The 16,012-nt window shown below is 44.2% G+C and overlaps 1 protein-coding gene across 4 annotated transcripts in view; it reads left to right on the forward strand.

Moving 5' to 3' along the window:
* Positions 1 to 14,261, forward strand: part of Ascc1 (activating signal cointegrator 1 complex subunit 1) — a 123,862-nt gene extending 109,601 nt beyond the window's left edge. For 2 of the 4 annotated variants that reach the window (XM_008836636.3, XM_008836637.3), the window contains exon 10: positions 12,353 to 14,261. In XM_008836636.3, the coding sequence (XP_008834858.1) occupies positions 12,353 to 12,469 (117 nt within the window). In that variant the 3' untranslated portion in view covers positions 12,470 to 14,261. The remainder of the gene's footprint in view (positions 1 to 12,352) is intronic. The other 2 variants (XM_017799036.2, XM_017799038.2) reach the window with 2 other exon arrangements.
* The last annotated feature ends 1,751 nt before the right edge of the window (positions 14,262 to 16,012 follow it).

Here is a 16,012-nt window from a genome sequence, read left to right on the forward strand (position 1 = left end):
GAGTGGCTCTGTAGCCATTGGTGCGAAAGTATTCAAGTCTTATTTGCTACAAGAACCTTTGTGGTCCTGTCTTTCCAGAGGAATAATTTTTTTCAGGGCTAGGGACCTGGGCCTCCAGTGTGCTAGACAAGTGGTCTGTATCACTGAGCTCCATCCCAGAGAAATTTGTTTCTAGGTGAAGGGATGTGTCTCTGTGTGTAGGAAGATGGCTTACCTTAGGGTAACTAGCTCAATTATGTTCCTTAGTGATGATATTGAGAAACACCATTGAGCACAGCCTGTGTGGGTATGTTTAAGATGAGAGGCTGTGTCTCATTGGCTTGCTCTGTACCTGCTTTTTCATTCTCCCAGCATTCATTCTCAACACAAGTTTTTTTTTAAGCTTGAAGATAATTTTATTAGAGTTTAGAAGAATAACCCCCAGGGCAGGCAAGCTGTAAATCTTAGCAGTCAGAAGGAGGAGGAGAGTGGAGGAGAGAAGGAAAAGCTACGCTGTTAAAGCCCACGTGGAGGTCAGACGACACATGTCGGACTAGCAGCCACAAGGTGGGTACAGGAGCTTTAAAGAAAGAGTAAGGAAGCCCAAAATGTGGAGGAAACTTTCTCATGTGTTAAGGAAAGCATGCTTAGAAAAGAGACGGGAATAAAAGGAGAGCTTACACTTTTCTGAGTTCTTCAGAAAAGCAGGAAGATATACAAAGCTACATGGCTGGGGCCTGGTGAGCCACTGCCCAGAAGTGTTCTTGTGTATGGCCAGAAGAACAGGGCCAGATGGAGGAAGGTATGAGGACTTGATCACTGGCACCTTGGGAGAAACTCAGAATCAGTTTTGAAATAAAAGCATTTTGGGGGGGGTGCACAACTTGTGATCCTTTTTTTTTTTTTTTTTTTGAGACAGGGTCTCCTTGGAACTCACTGTGTAGACCAGGCTGACCTTAAGCTCACAAAGATCTGCCTGCATCTGCCTCCTTAGTGCTGGGATTAAATGCATGTGCTACCATGCCCAGTGCTGTGATCCTAATTTTAAGAGAGATTAGAAAAATATTTTCAAAATTGATTCTATTTTAGTCTTGTATTAATATATTTTTTAAATTTTTATTATATTTTATATGTATATGTGTGTCTGTGTGCATATACATGCATGAACGCATATGCCACGGCACACACTTGTGGAGGTCAAAAAATAGCTGTCATGAGTCGGTTCTTTCCTTCCACCATATGAGTACCAAGGATTAAACCTGGGCCATCAGACTTGGAGGCAAGTTCCTTTACCCACTGGCATGAACGCATATGCCACGCATACACGTGTGGAGGTCAGAAAATAGCTGTCATGAGTCGGTTCTTTCCTTCCACCATATGAGTACCAAGGATTAAACTTGGGCCATCAGACTTAGAGGCAAGTTCCTTTACCCACTGAGCCAGGTCACCCACTTTGGTGTTAAAATTATTTTTGCTTGTTACCTAACTTTTTTTTCTTAAGACAGGATCTCATCCCAGGCTGGTCTCAAATTCTCTGTGTAGCTGAGGATGACCTCAAACTTCTGATCCACCTGTCTCTGCATCTCAAATGCTGGGATTACCAGCATTCACCACCACATTGGGTTTATATAGTGGTGGGGATTAAGGGAGGTACTCTATCAACCAAACTACATCCCTGGCCCTATTACCTGACACCTTTAAAATCCTATACCTATAGGCCTTTTACCTTTTTTTAAAATAAAAAAAATTTATTATCTTTATTATTTTATGTGTATGAGTACATTACCTACATGTATTTAAGTGTACCCATGCCGTGTAATACCTTTGGAGGTCAGAAGAGGGCATTGGATCCCCTGGAACTGGAGTTATGGATGGCTGTTAATCACCATATGGGTGCTGGGAACTGAACCTGGGTCCTTTGCAGGAATAGTCAGTGCTCTTACCTGCTGAGCCATCTTTCCAGCCCCTAGGCCTTTTTTCTTGAAGAACACATCTGAAATTCACCATTACATATCTAGTCAATTTTTCTGTCCTCCTTCTCCAGACACTTCCAAATTCTTCCCAAAAACCAGCCCCAAAGATTTCTGAACTACATTGCCATTTGATGACAGCAATGATTACCATGAACTCCCCTTCCTTTGATGCCAGTTTTCTGTTTTATCATTGCTGCAAACACCTGGCAGAAACAACTTGAAGGATTATTTTTTTTGGCCCACAGTTTCAGAGACTTGGCCTTGTTGACTCTGGGCCACTGCGAGGCAGAACATTATGGCGGCAGACATCTGTGGCAGGGGCTGCTTACCTCACGATGGACAGGAAGCAGAGTGGAGCAAGAGGCCAGGGAGCACGTGAATAACCTTCAGAGGCACACTTCCAGTGGTCTTCTGCTTCCTGTTAGGCCCCACCTCTTAACATTTCCAGGACCTCCCAAAATAACTCCACCAACTTAGGACAAAGCATTGTAGGGACCTTCCGTATTCCAGCTGTAACTGCTTCTGAACCAAATGGACACTCTACTACTTGAGTACAGAGATACAGTCTAAGGTGGACACCCACACACACCGGGCATTCTTTGGTTCAGATTCGTTACTCCAGTTGAGTTGTGCATATACTGCCTTGTGGTCTCTGGCTTCTATTGGCCAGTACCCTGGGCCTGATACTAGGAGCTCTTAAGTTTATTTCTGTTAGTGGTCCTACCTGTCTCTGTTTCTTATCTTTTAAGTAGGAATAATAATGCACAGTCCTGGTTCTCATCACAGTCCTTTTTTGAAGGGTTAATGAGTTGGGCTTTGTAAGACACTTTTAGATCCTTAGATGAAAGGTGTTATTTAACCACAGCAAGGCTTTGTACTGGGAGTGCCTTCCCAAAGAGCTCAAAGTGCTTGTCAGATTGTCTTCATTCATCCTGTTACCATCCCTGCTAGGGAGGTAGGTGGTTAAGCATTATGATTAAGTATAAAATAGTGTTATTACTGTTACTTTTATCTGTAAACAGGGTAATCGTGTGAAGTAGAAGTTGGTAAAATTATGAAAGACAAACACTGGGAAGACATCAAAGTAGCAGACATTAGTATTCCTCCTCACCCCACTTTGGCTTTCCGAGTCTAATGAAAACAAGAGAAAGCACCCTTCCTTAGGGAGTGAGACCCAGTATACCCTTCAACTATGGCATTAATCAAATCACCTTATTCATCTTTAGTTGTACCAAATATGTTATAAAGTTAGTTTAACTCATGTATACCAAGAATGACAAATACATTACATACGATATATATTTTTCATTTGTTTATTTTGTTTATTTAGCCAGTGGTGCTGATGTATGCTATAAAGTTGTTTTACCATTGAGCTACACTCCCAACTCCATCATATCTTTTAAATTTCCATTATGAGCTTTTTATTTTTATATGCAACACGGTCTCACTATGCTGCCCTGGGTGGTCTAGAACTCAATATGAAGACCATACTGACTTCAGACTCAAAGATCTGTCTTCCCTTGCCTCCTGAATACTAGGATTAAAGCTGTGTACCACCACCCCTGGCCTATTAGGAACTTTAAAACTGAATTTTCTTTTACTGAAGTCAAGTTCACGAAATCCATCCAGCATGAAAAGAGGGTGCTTTGGGCTAGTGAGAAGGCTTGTGGGTTAATGTGCTTGGCACATAGACCTGAGACCTGAGTTCTGTCCCTGGAACCCACAGTGAAAGGGGAGAACTAGCTCCTGAAAACTGTTGCCTGATACCGGGCATGGCAGCTCAAGCCTTTAATCCCAGCACTCAGGAGGCAAAGGCAGGCAAGTCTCTGTGAGTTCAAGGCCAGCCTGGTCTACTTAGTGACTTCCAGCCCAGCTGGGACTACAGGGAGACCCTGTCTCAAAAAAGACCAAAAAAATACCCCCCAAAACAAAAACTGTCGTCCAACTTCCATGTACAGGCTTTGACATGCACATACCCACACACATCATGCACACAGACATGCACAATGATAATAATGAAATTATTTTTAAAAAATATTTATTATTTCATGTGTATGAGTGTATTGCCTACATGTATGTAAGTGCACCCATGTTGTTCAATGCCCATGGAAGACAGAAGGCATTGGACCCCCTGGAACTGGAGTTAGGGACAGTTGTTAGCTGGCATGTGGGTGCTGGGATGTGAACCTGGGTCCTTTGCAAGAGCAGCCAGTGTTCTTAACTGCTGAGCCATTTCTCCAGCCCCGTGGGGTTTTTTTGTTTTTTTTGTCTTTTTGAGACAGGGTCTCCCTGTAGCCCCAGCTGTCCTGGAACTCACTATGTAGACCAGGCTGCCTTGAACTCACAGAGATCCGCCTGCCTCTGCCTCCCGAGTGCTGGGATTAAAGGTGTGCACCACCACGCCTGGCAGAATGTATTTTTAAGAGAGCTCTTGGAGGAAAATGGCCAGTACTTGGGATTGAGCCTCATTGGGGAACCAGGTCACTGTTAGGGACTGGCCTTCCGTTTGCTTTGTAGCTTAAGGTCGCAGGCAGGAGAACACTCCTCCCCATCTTCCTTCCAACTCTATTTTGCAGGCTCTTCACATTTGAGGTTCCTTCTGGTGTTTGATGGTTATGTCACCAGGCATAGGAGGAAGGAATTGGAGGTCTGAAATGAATGCAAGGAAAAATGACCACGGTTAGCCCTTAAATCTTGCCATTCGTTTTCTTTCAGTATATACCACTGTGTTACCAGAAATCAATAATTCCCTCAGTGCTCTCCCTAGGAAATAAACATGTACAAACTAAAATGGTAGGCTCTGTTTTATGTGAGCGTGGGATAGCAGGATGGTTGGAAATTTGTTTGTTTTGCTTTTTGAGACAGGGTTATGATATACAGCCAAGACTGGCCTCAGACTTGTAACCATCCCACCTCCACCTCCTCTGTGCTAGGATTACAGTTGTGTGTGACACCATGCCTGGCTAGGATGGTTGAATTTTAATCTTGAGATCTCTTCCAGAAGCCTTGCTTTTGACCTAAACCCTTTCATCTCAGTGGACTTCAATTCTCTCTTTTCTTGATGATAGAAAAAGTTTAATTTTTCTGGACTGGGGAAGTTGGCTCATTTGGTAAAAGCGCATGACACTTTATTCAATTTTAAAGTTCATAGTGGAAATTTAAAATACAGAATGGGATTGGGGGTGTAGCATAATGGCAGAATATGAGAACCTGGGTTCAGTCCCTGGAAAGCACGTCAAAAAGCCAGGCATGGTAAAGTGTGCTTACAGTTCCAGCGCTGAAGAGGCAGAACAGGCAGATCCCAGGATGCACTGTCCAGCAGATCTAGCCTAACCTGCAAACTTCAGGTCCTAGTGAGACTGTCTCAAAACAATAAAAAATAGATGACACCCAAGGAACACCACCTGAGATTGCCCTCTGACCTCCACACGTGTGTATGTGTGTGTCTCCACACACACCTGCACTGGCATGAACACACATACACATTAAAAGTTTAATTTTCTAATGCTAGTCGGACTATACAGTACAGGACAGCAGTATGCACGTTATACCACACTGACTTGGGTATCAGGTTTCTTAGAGTATCAAACCAGGCCTGGTTATTGGCTAGTGCTAGCACAAAGACTGGCAGTATTCTGTCTCTACTTCCTTACCAAATAGTCAGTTTTGTGTACCTCTTCATTGTTTTGTTCCTTTGTAGAACCCTGTGCATGTGTGTCAGAAAAATGTTTTCAGGAAGAAAATGGTTTAGGTTTCAAAATCCCCAAGGGAATTGTTATAAAACAGCATCAAGAGAAAAAACTCAACATGACTGAAACTCTTTGAGTAGATTCTTTTTTAATTTAAATTTTTCCTGTTAGTGCTATTATTTTCTAAACAATAAAACTCTACTCTTCGGGAACTACCTTACATTCAAAAGAGCAACCAAGTTTTTTTCTTGGTCTCTTAAACTTATAGTTTAAGATTTTTCTTCTCTCTTCTCATTTAGGTATCTAATTAAATGGAGCAGTTTAGTTGATTTATGCCTATTTTCATCCAAAATTCAATTAAAATTGTTTCAGCTGAGATAGAGCCATCTGACTCTTAAACAAGGTCCAGAGGAAGATGGCAGTGACAGCCGTGCACGGCAGCCTTTGGCAGTGGTTGGGGCTGCACTGGGGCCCTCTTTTAAAGGGAAGCTGCTGTGGTAGGGGGTTAAAGGGCTCAAATTCTGGATTGGACTTCCGAGATGAGTCTCTACCTTACATTATAGGAAAGATAGGTTTCTGTTCTCTCTGATCACTAGGTTCTGTTACCAAATTGAGAGCTGTTCCCCTCTTGGAAAAGTGAAACTAATAATAGGAATGTGTACCATGAGGGAGACTAGTTCTTGGCCACGATTAGATATGGAGGATATACTCACAAGTCTGGCTCTCCACCTATTAGGGACATGGAGGGCAGGATGCATTAATAAAGGCGGGGGGCGGGGGGTCGTATCTCTCCTGGGGATGGGTCAGGACTTTCCAGGAACATGGGCACCACCTCTTCTCACTCCTTTTATGGTTCTTTCCTGCTGTTGTCATGGCGGCTGTCAACTGTCATGGTGCTCACCTGGCAGCCATTTTAAGATCCACCCAGTTGACCAGGCCCCACCCCCACCAAGGGCAACTTCAGAACTGGAAGCATCCTGTTTTCAGAGATAAAGAAGGTTAGGGCAGGAAAAGCAGCTAGGTCAAATAAGCAATATGAGATTAGTGCAGGGTGACAGTTTAAGGCTGAAACCCTGCCAACAAAAGACAGATTAATAAGAAAAAAAGCATACACATTTATTAAAGTTGTATGTAACACAGCCTTCAGAAATAAAGACCCCCCAAAAAAGTAAATGTATCTATTTTTTAAAAATATTTTATTTTTATTTTATGTGTAAGAGTGTTATGCCTGCATGTGGGTAAGTGCACCCGTGTCGTGCAATGCCTGTGGAGGACATAAGAGGTTGTTGGATCCCCTGGGACTGAAGTTACGGACAGTTTTTAGCTGCCATGTGGGTGCTGGGAATCGAACCCGGGTCTTCTGCAAGAACAGTGTTCTTAACCACTGAGCCGTCTCTCCAGCCCCATAAATGTATCTGTTTTTATATTTAAGTTTGACAAAGTGTGGACAGTCATGGAGGAATACAATTGGAATACGGAAGGCAGAAAGGTGTGAGCGAGTGGCAGTAAACCAGGGAGAACTTGAGAATTTCTCCCTCTCTGAAGGTCTAAGTCTTAAAACTGACAGTAGATGGTTAATAGGAGAAAAGGCACATGAATTCATTATCTGCACATATACATGGGAGTCATAGAAATATGAAAAAATGTAGAGGCAGGTGGTGGTAGATGCTTACATACCTTAAATATCCCGAGGTTGAGTATCAGCGAGAGCTGGGCATTCCCCAGGGACCTGGGGGGAGAGGGGCAGAACTGTAGGCAGTCAGTGTAGATGAAGCCCCCAGCTGTCCTCAGAATAGGTAAGTCTGTCTGGGCATCATCATGAGGACTTTTGGTGTCTTCTTCCTGGGGAAACCTGGAGATTCCTAGGAAGGGGTTTAGGGAAGTTGCATTACTTTTTGACAGAGTTCCCTGAGTCAAAAATGGAAGATCAGAAAACCCATTCCTGCACTGAGGGGAAATCAAGCAATGCCAGAAAGGTTTTGAATCTGAGGCAGTGTCTCAGCTCAGAGTGCTTGGCCTTCAGCTCAGAGTGCTTGGCATTCCAAAGCACCACACTTTGGGAGATGATCTTCTGAGCCTCAGCATTAACAAGGGGTGTCCTGTATCTTCACAAAGAATGTCTGTTTTCTCAGGCACAGGAAGAGAGTCTCTCCAGTATGTCTTAAGACCTGCTTCAGGGGAAGAGGGATCATGGAAGGCAAGAGAAATCTTCCTGTTCCCGACTTTCCTTCAAATGCCATAGTACCATTTATGGGGTGGTATGTTCTGAACCCCAGCAACTTGCGTGCCCTTGGGCAAGTTACTGCAGCCTTCCTAGCCTCACACTCACTATAAGATGAGGAATCATCTTAGCACCTGTTTCTTGGGATTATGAACGTGTATCGCTCACAGAACGCCCTCAGCACATTGCCTGCTCAGTAAGTGTTGGCTCTTGCAGTCTTTATTAGTGTTGTTGTCAGTACTAATGTATTTTTATGCTTCACTGTTAGTCTGTAACAGTATTGGTGTCAGGACTCTTTGCTTTAAAAAAATCTCCTGCTACGATAAATGTGAGTTCATAAAAATTTAAACTGATACGGTGAATACCATCATAAGCAAAGTCAAAAGGAAAAAAAAAAGATAAATGGGAAGGGCATATTTGCAATCTGTAACATAGACAAAGTATTCATTCCATAATGTATAAAGAATAACAACTCAGTTAAACAATGGACAGCTGTAAAGCTCTTGATGGTGATGCATTTCCACCACTTAATAGCACTGCAGAGTTGTGTCTAACTCAAAATCTCAACCTATCAGGAGATCATAGATTGGAGAAGGGCCTGGGACAGTAGAGCTCGAGATGCAGCCACAGTATAAGAGCAAACATGAATTTTGCAGGGCTCCCTTGGGATTGCTCCCTGGTGTCCTGGCCCCACTTCCCTGGCTTCTTTATCTCCTTCACATCCAAAAAAACCACTGCCTTCTCTGATTCCCATTCCTCCTGTTTCCCACGTGGCTATTTGAGTGGAGACCACAGGGCACTTCTGCTTTCACCTTGGCTTTCTTGTTTCCTCTTCTAGGCAGCAAAATATCCTGCATCCATCCAGACAGGCTTCCCACCAGCCTGCTCAGAGGCCTTCGGTGGCTTACCCTGGCTGGCTGAAGTCCAACTCATGAACTCAACCTCAGGGGCCTCCTTAATCTATTTCTTCCACACACTGCCTTGTACTTGCTTCATGGCCCAGCTCTAGTCTGGCTCCTCTAGTTGGCTTTCCCAGGCGCACAGCCTTCGACATCCGGTGCTTCCTTACCACCCACTGCATTTGCTAATGCCTATACTGGTTGCTTTTGTGTTGCTCTGACTAAAATATCTGACAGAATCACCTTAAGGGAGGAAAGGTTCATTTGGGCTCAAGAGTTTCAGAGGGTTTGGGAGCATGGTGGCATTCATGGTGGTGGAAGTGTGAGGTGGAGCTGCCTCACGTCACAGACCAGGAAGCAGAGAGTGGCCAGCTAGCAGCTAGGTTGTAACCATCAAAGGCCTGCCCTAACTACTCATCTGCTTCTGCCAGCCAGGCCTTCTGAAGGAGTCACAGTGTCCCAAAACAGTGCCATGAGCTAGGGGAAAACATTCAAAGCATGAGTCTGGGGTGGGGTGGGGGGTGTTTCAGACTGAGAAATAACAGTGCCCATGCCTGTTACCACACATATCAGATCTGATGTGACAGGATCTCACCCTGTTGCTCAGGCTAGCATCAAAATTTCAATCCACCTGCCTTAGTCTCTTGCATGCTGGGATTACACGTGTGCACCGCCATAGCTGGCTGTAGGTAAACATTTTTGTTGAAGTAGAACATATGTTTGGAAGTGTTCAGATTGTGGAGTAGAGTGTTCAGCAGCCTTTTCATCAGATGATCCCAACCATGTCTTCTGCAGGCCTTCTGATTGTCTCCCTGACTCCTGAAGACCGGGAGACAGAGCCATGCCATGTGCGTCTGCACGAGAATGTCCATCCTTGGTGATACTCCACATGAGGAACTGAGCCCAGAGAAGGATCTAGCTATTGACAGACAGGAAGCAGAAATTCAACTCAGGCTCTTTCTTGACAGCCAGTTAGAATCTAGTGACCCTCCCCACCCCCAGCTTAGTGAGAGCTGATACAATTTTGGGTAAATGCTGTCAGAGAGTCCTTGATGGTAACTTACAGATTAGACTTTCAGTTCTAGTCTAGACAAGCACACATCATTGTGTTCTATCTTTTGGACTTGTAGACACATTCAGAGATCTATGGCATTAGTTTAGTTGTCATTTTGCCCAGCAAATATTATTGGTCCCATGAAGACTACTAGATGCTGTTACAGCACATGTAGGAATCAGTGCCTCCCTCCACAGGGTTCCATTCTCATGAGTCACTAGGAATAGCTGATAGAGCTGACAGCCAGACTTCACACTAAAAATACAACAGTGACTAAGCAATAAAGTAACTGAGAAATTGCTTGGAAATCATCTATTACAAAGTCATCACAACTGTTCAGAGAGAACAAGAACACAGATAGGAAAGACTGGACTAAGGGTCAGCCCTATGCTGGGGGCTTGTATGAGAAATCCACTGGATTTGTGATGTTATCCAAAAGGCCTGAGAGCAGGCCAGGGCATCCTGTGTAAAATAAATACATAATTAAAGAGAACAGAGAAAGTTTAAAAAAGACCACAAGAAATCCTGATTCTCACTAGCACTTTACAGTTCACGAGGCATTTTTGCCTGTCTTATTGAACCTCTGCCTGTTGTGATCATCTGTCCCACATGGGGTTGGCACAGTGAGTGGTGTCATATAGCCATCATGTCTTTCCACAGCCTGCATGGGCCTTTGTGGAGTGCAGAAGTTACGTTGCAGCTTCTCTTAATGTTCATAAATTCCTAATCGAAGTCACATCCAACCATGCTTGTGTTTCCTTTCATTACCCTCAATGTAGCAAGGTTCTTCCTGGCAGATCCTACTGTCTGGAGGTCCCCACAAGGCAAAGCATGGTCATAGGTAGAACACCTCCAGCACCGGGTTGAGGCCACAAAGAGACAGTAGAGGACTCAGGCCACCAGCTCTTCTAGAGCATCTTGCTGCAGATGTTGGGGGCCTGTTCTGCTTTGTTCCATCCGCCTGTTGTGGCTTCCTAGTTCTGTATTTTCTGTACTTAGAAAGCTTCAGTTTGCAAAGCTGTAAATTTGTCAGTCTTGTTGACGTAGCTTTCACTTCAAATTAATGTTCAGCAAAGGGATTAGCAGGTAATCATTTCAGGTTGGATTTCTTTACAAAAAAAGGGTGGATATGGTTTGCACAGGCTGCCTGGGCCAGGAAGCAGAGTTGCTTGTGTGCATCAGTGCCGGCGAGAGCTGGTCACCTTTTAGAAAGACAGGACAGCACAGCTCACAGCTAGCTTCTAAATAGATCTTTGGGGTCAAGCTGATGTCATGTTGAAGAATCAATATTTACTGGACTTTGTAAACTTAGCTTTTAATGAACCTTGGGCATTGTTCTAGGCCATTAATTGCAGGAAGAGGAAAGGTGTTAGTGTCTGCAGTTCATGGGTGTGGGAGCTGCTTTAAAAATAAGTGAAGACACAGACAGTTGCCCATGCGCAGAGCTATGTTCTACACTTAGATTCTGCTCAAGCATCTTTGGGCACTTGCATTGAAAGGCTGCTTGGAGCTGGGGGCGTGTCTTGGAGATGGAGCACATTCAGGGAGAGCCTGGGCTCAAACCTACCAAACAAGGAAAAGAAGGGAATGCTTTCTCAGGGCCTTACTGAAATACCCAGAATTTTTTGCCTCCTAACAGAAGGTAAGCCCTTTATTCTTCTACATGCCTCCCATCCAAGTACTAACCAGGCCTCACACTTCTGAGCTTCTGAGATCATTGAGGGGGTTATGGCTGTAGACTATTCTGACACCCTTTATCCAAGCAGTGTGCCTTGGGGTGAATTCCAGTGTCACTTGGGATTCTGCCATCTGAATGTTCTAATCACAAGGTCAGGTCCTCCCTTCCTCTAATGCTCTTGAAAGTTTTCATGAAGTGGAAGAGTGCCCTGTGGAGTACTTCCTGGAGGCTGCTGACCTGAATCCCCCTCTGGTTAAAGGCTTTCCATAAGCATTATCATGTGCCTTTCCTTCATCATCCAGTGTTCCTCTAGTTGTTTTGCATGTTTGAGTGTTGATTGTTTGTCACTGGAGTGTCCCCTGTCCCTATCAGGTGTGGCCTGGAGCTTCATCTTCTCCTTATGTTGTCAGTGCTCCTAGTAAGAGTTGTTGACAAGGTAGAGGAATGTGCTCTGTGGAGTTTCATGCGAACTTAGCAAACTCTGGTACTAGTGGGTTTTACTTGGTTTAGTAACTGAAAGTCAGAAGCAGCTTTGTCAAGCCCCAGGAAACTGATTGTGCCCCAGGATGTTTATTACAAGTTCTTGGTAATGTCTGCTCAAGAGATATATTTTAACCTTGACTTTGCAACCTTTTTTCTAATGCATTTTCTCAGAAAGAAGAACTGGCTGTTCCTTTCTCATTCTACCCCCATCCCACCTCTCTAGGATCATTATTCAGAATAAATACAGAAACGATAAACAGGGGATGTTTGTTGGGATTGTTGTGGTGCAGTGTCTTAAAAAGAGATCCTGATATTTGACACTCTGATCTGCAATTCTGTTTAGATCTTCACTGAATTGTGAATTCTTCCTTTTCAGTTGTTTGAGAACTTCTACTTTGGTTCCCTGAAGCTCAAGTCCATTCACATCTCTCAGCGGTTCACTGTAGACAGCTTTGGAAACTACACCTCCTGTGGACAGATTGACTTCTCCTGAGGCTGGACTTGGAAAGCACTAGAAGTGGAAGGTCCTCACAGGTGCTGGAGAAGAAAGGCTGTTCCAGTCACCAGGGAGGGCTGTGGGAATTTGGATGCTGCTTGTCCCGGGTGGTTCTCCTCTGACTCCCTGTTGCCTCTGATGGTTGTCCACAGTCACCAGTGTCAGCCAAGACGCTTGTGGGTTCCTGGACAGCTTGAGCCTGTCACTCTTGGCTGTTCTTTTGGGTGCTGGGGGTAAGAATACATATAATGTAAAATTTATTATTGTAACCATTTTAGGTGTCAGGTTCAGTGTTATTAAGCTTGGGCACAGCATTGTGCTGCTGTTACCACTGTTCATCTCCATAACCTTTCATTTTTTAAAACTGGAAACTGCAACCTTAAACAGTTTCCTCATTCCACGGAGCCCTCAGCCCCTGACGACTCCCACTTTACTTTCTGTCCACGATTGTGATGCCTCAAATAAGTAAAAGCACACAAAATTTTGCCTTTTTGAGACCAATTTGTTTCACTTAGCATAATGTCCTCAAAGTCCACCCATGCCTCCTCATGTGACAAGCCTTCCTTCCTTTTTAAGGATGAGTAATATTCCATTGTATTGTATACTACATTCTGTTTGCCTATCCATCCACAACAGACACTTGGGTTGCTTCCACATCTTGGCTCTTGTGAATAATGCTGGCACAAACATGGGTGTGCAGGTGTCTCTTCCACATCCTGCTTTCAATTCCCTTACTAGCCAGAGTTTTATCTTTAGCGAAATGATGGCTAAAATTATGTTGCTTGAGCTGTTCACTTTCATCTTAAAATTAGTTCCTAGAAATATTTGCTGGGGGGCTGGGAATATAGCTTAGTTGGTAGAGTGTTTGCCTAGCATACATAAAGCCTTGAGTTAGATCCCCGGCCCAAATGAGGGCCCATGCCATCACTTGGGGGATTGAGGCAGGAGAATAGTTCAGGGTCATTAGCTATATAGAGTTCAGGGCCAACCTGGGCTACATGAGACCCTGTTTCAAAAAAACAAAATCAAAAAAGCTTTTGGGGTCCTGTTGCTTCCCCCTACCCCCGTCCCACTCTGGCCTTCCCACACCCTAATGGAGTTGTGACAGCTCTTTTCTGCTTACTCTTCAGGGCAGCAGTAGAGAAGCTGGGCATCAGGAGAGCGTGGTGGCAGGAGCAGGCGCTGACCAGTGGAGTAGGGCTGCTCCAGCCCACACTCTCCCTCCTGCTGCTCCTCCACCTCCTTGTCCTCCCTTTCCTTCTTGTTCCCTCATTCCTTAGCTTTACCTCGATTCCTGCTTTCTGTGAAGTCTGCTCCTGAGCTGTGTTAAGGTCAGGTCATGGTGAGGACCAGACCTAACAACACTCAGGGATTTATCAGTGAGAGGGCACAGATCATTTGCATATTAAAAGAGTTCCAGAATAACTGTGTTTTCTCTTAATCTTGTCAGAGAGTTCTGGTTTGAGCACTGTTGTCAGCACATTGGGGCTACAAGGCTGCCATGCTTACTCACTGGCATAGCTGTGCCATTCACTTGGGACTTAACTGTTGGTGAGTCAGGGTCAGGTTTTCCTAAAAGGCCTCAACTTTTTGCTGTTGATATATTTTATTTGAGGTGTCATCTCATTTCAGGTTGTTAGATGGCACACGGCCACATTTCATCCCCACACTGCCTCCCTATAGCTTGTTTTCTAAGCCACTGGGTAACCTTGACCAGTGGGGGTAAAGATAACTTCTTTTGGGTGTCAGAGATTGATGACTTGTGTTTGAAGGAATTCTTAAGAGTTTTGTCTTGAAAAATGCAATGTTAGCGTCAAATACTAAGTTCTTTTTATTTGTTTATTTTTTTATGTGTATTTTGCTTGTGTGTATATAGTGCTCTCTTGCTGTGCAGTGCCTGCAGAGGCCAGAAGAGGGTGTAGGGTTCTCTGGCACTAGAGTTATGGATGGTTGTGAGCTGCCATGTGGGTGCTGTGAACCCAACCCTGGTCCTCAGTAAGAGCAGCCAATGTTCTTAACCACTGAGCCACCTCTCCAGCCCCCAAATACTAAGTTCTTAATAGATGTGGGAATTCCTTATACATGTAAGCAGACACTGTATGGTTAGGTGGTTTGTCACAAGTTATTAAGTTATTTGCCTCTTTCACTCTCATGAGCATATGGTAGAATTTTCCAGAGGCTATGTGATATGACATCACTGTGATAAGTACTAGATGTATGTATAGATTTTTGTGTTATGTAATACTTTGTATTCTACTAATACTGATATTAGTAGAGATCAGTAGAATTAGGAATTTTAAAAAATTTGTCTTTTATGGCAGAGGACATCTACATCAGGCAACTCACACTCATCTGTAACTGGCTCCAGGGGATCCAATACTGCCTTTCGGACTCTTTAGGCACCTGCAGTCACACGTGCACATATCCACACATAGACACACACATAGACATAATTAAAAATAATTATTTAGCTGGGCGTGGTGGCGCATGCCTTTAGTCTCAGCACTTTGGAGGCAGAGGCAGGCGGATCTCTGTGAGTTCAAGGCCAGCCTGGTCTACATAGTGAGTTCAGGTCAGCTGGTACTACAGGGAGACCCTGTCTCAAAAAGACAAAAAAAAAAAAAATTTCATACTAAATTTTCTTTCTTGACGTCTATAGATAAATTTGAAGGACATTATAGTGCTGAAGGAAATACAGTTTCAACTGCTGTTGTAGGAGGGAAAGCAAACTAGTGTTGTGATGTGGAACTTTTATAAAAGCATGCTTTTTTATTTTAAACAATGCCTGAGGCTCCATGGTCTTGCTCAAGAGCTAGGCAAGTGCTCTGTCACTGAGCTATAGCCCCAGACCAGGCAAGGACTTTTTGATGACCCTGAAACAATGCTTTTCAGAGTAAGTCTGGGGGTTGGGGGTACAGCTCAGTGGCCGTGTGCCTAGCCCTGGGTCCCATCCCAGCACACAGAGATTCAGCGTCTCTTCTTACCAAGTTCTGATGGGCATTTGCTCCTATTTTCCAACCAACACTCCCTTCCTGTTAGGACCTCAAAGCTAATTCAACACTGAGGTGGTTCGTGGATCTCAGCCTCACTCCAGCCAGCTTTTGAGGCATTGACTTCACCTTCAATGCCTATAAGGGGAGAAGGGAAAATTGCTCACTGTTATTTTACCAAGTTGGGAGCTAAAGAGATGGTTCAGGAGTTAAGAGCATTTGCTGCTCTTGCAGAGGACCGGAGTTCAGTTCCCAGCACCCACACTGGGTTATAGGTGGCTCACAACCACCTGTAACTCCAGCTACAGGAGATCCAGTATCCTCTTTTGGCCTCCACAGGCACCTGCATACATGTGTCATGCTCTCTCTCTCTCTCTCTCTCTCTCTCTCTCTCTCAATTACAAAATACATAAATCTTTTTTTTTTTTTAAGTTCAAGAAATTTGCAAGAGGCTGGGCCTGGTGGAGCAGGCCTTTAATCCCAGCACTTGGGAGGCAGAGGCAGGCAGATCTCTGTGAGTTCAAGGCCAACCTGGTCTACATAGTGAGTT

The sequence above is a fragment of the Nannospalax galili genome, unplaced genomic scaffold (assembly GCF_000622305.1).
Source record: "Nannospalax galili isolate Female #2095 unplaced genomic scaffold, S.galili_v1.0 scaffold1437, whole genome shotgun sequence".
Taxonomy (NCBI): Eukaryota; Metazoa; Chordata; class Mammalia; order Rodentia; family Spalacidae; genus Nannospalax; species Nannospalax galili.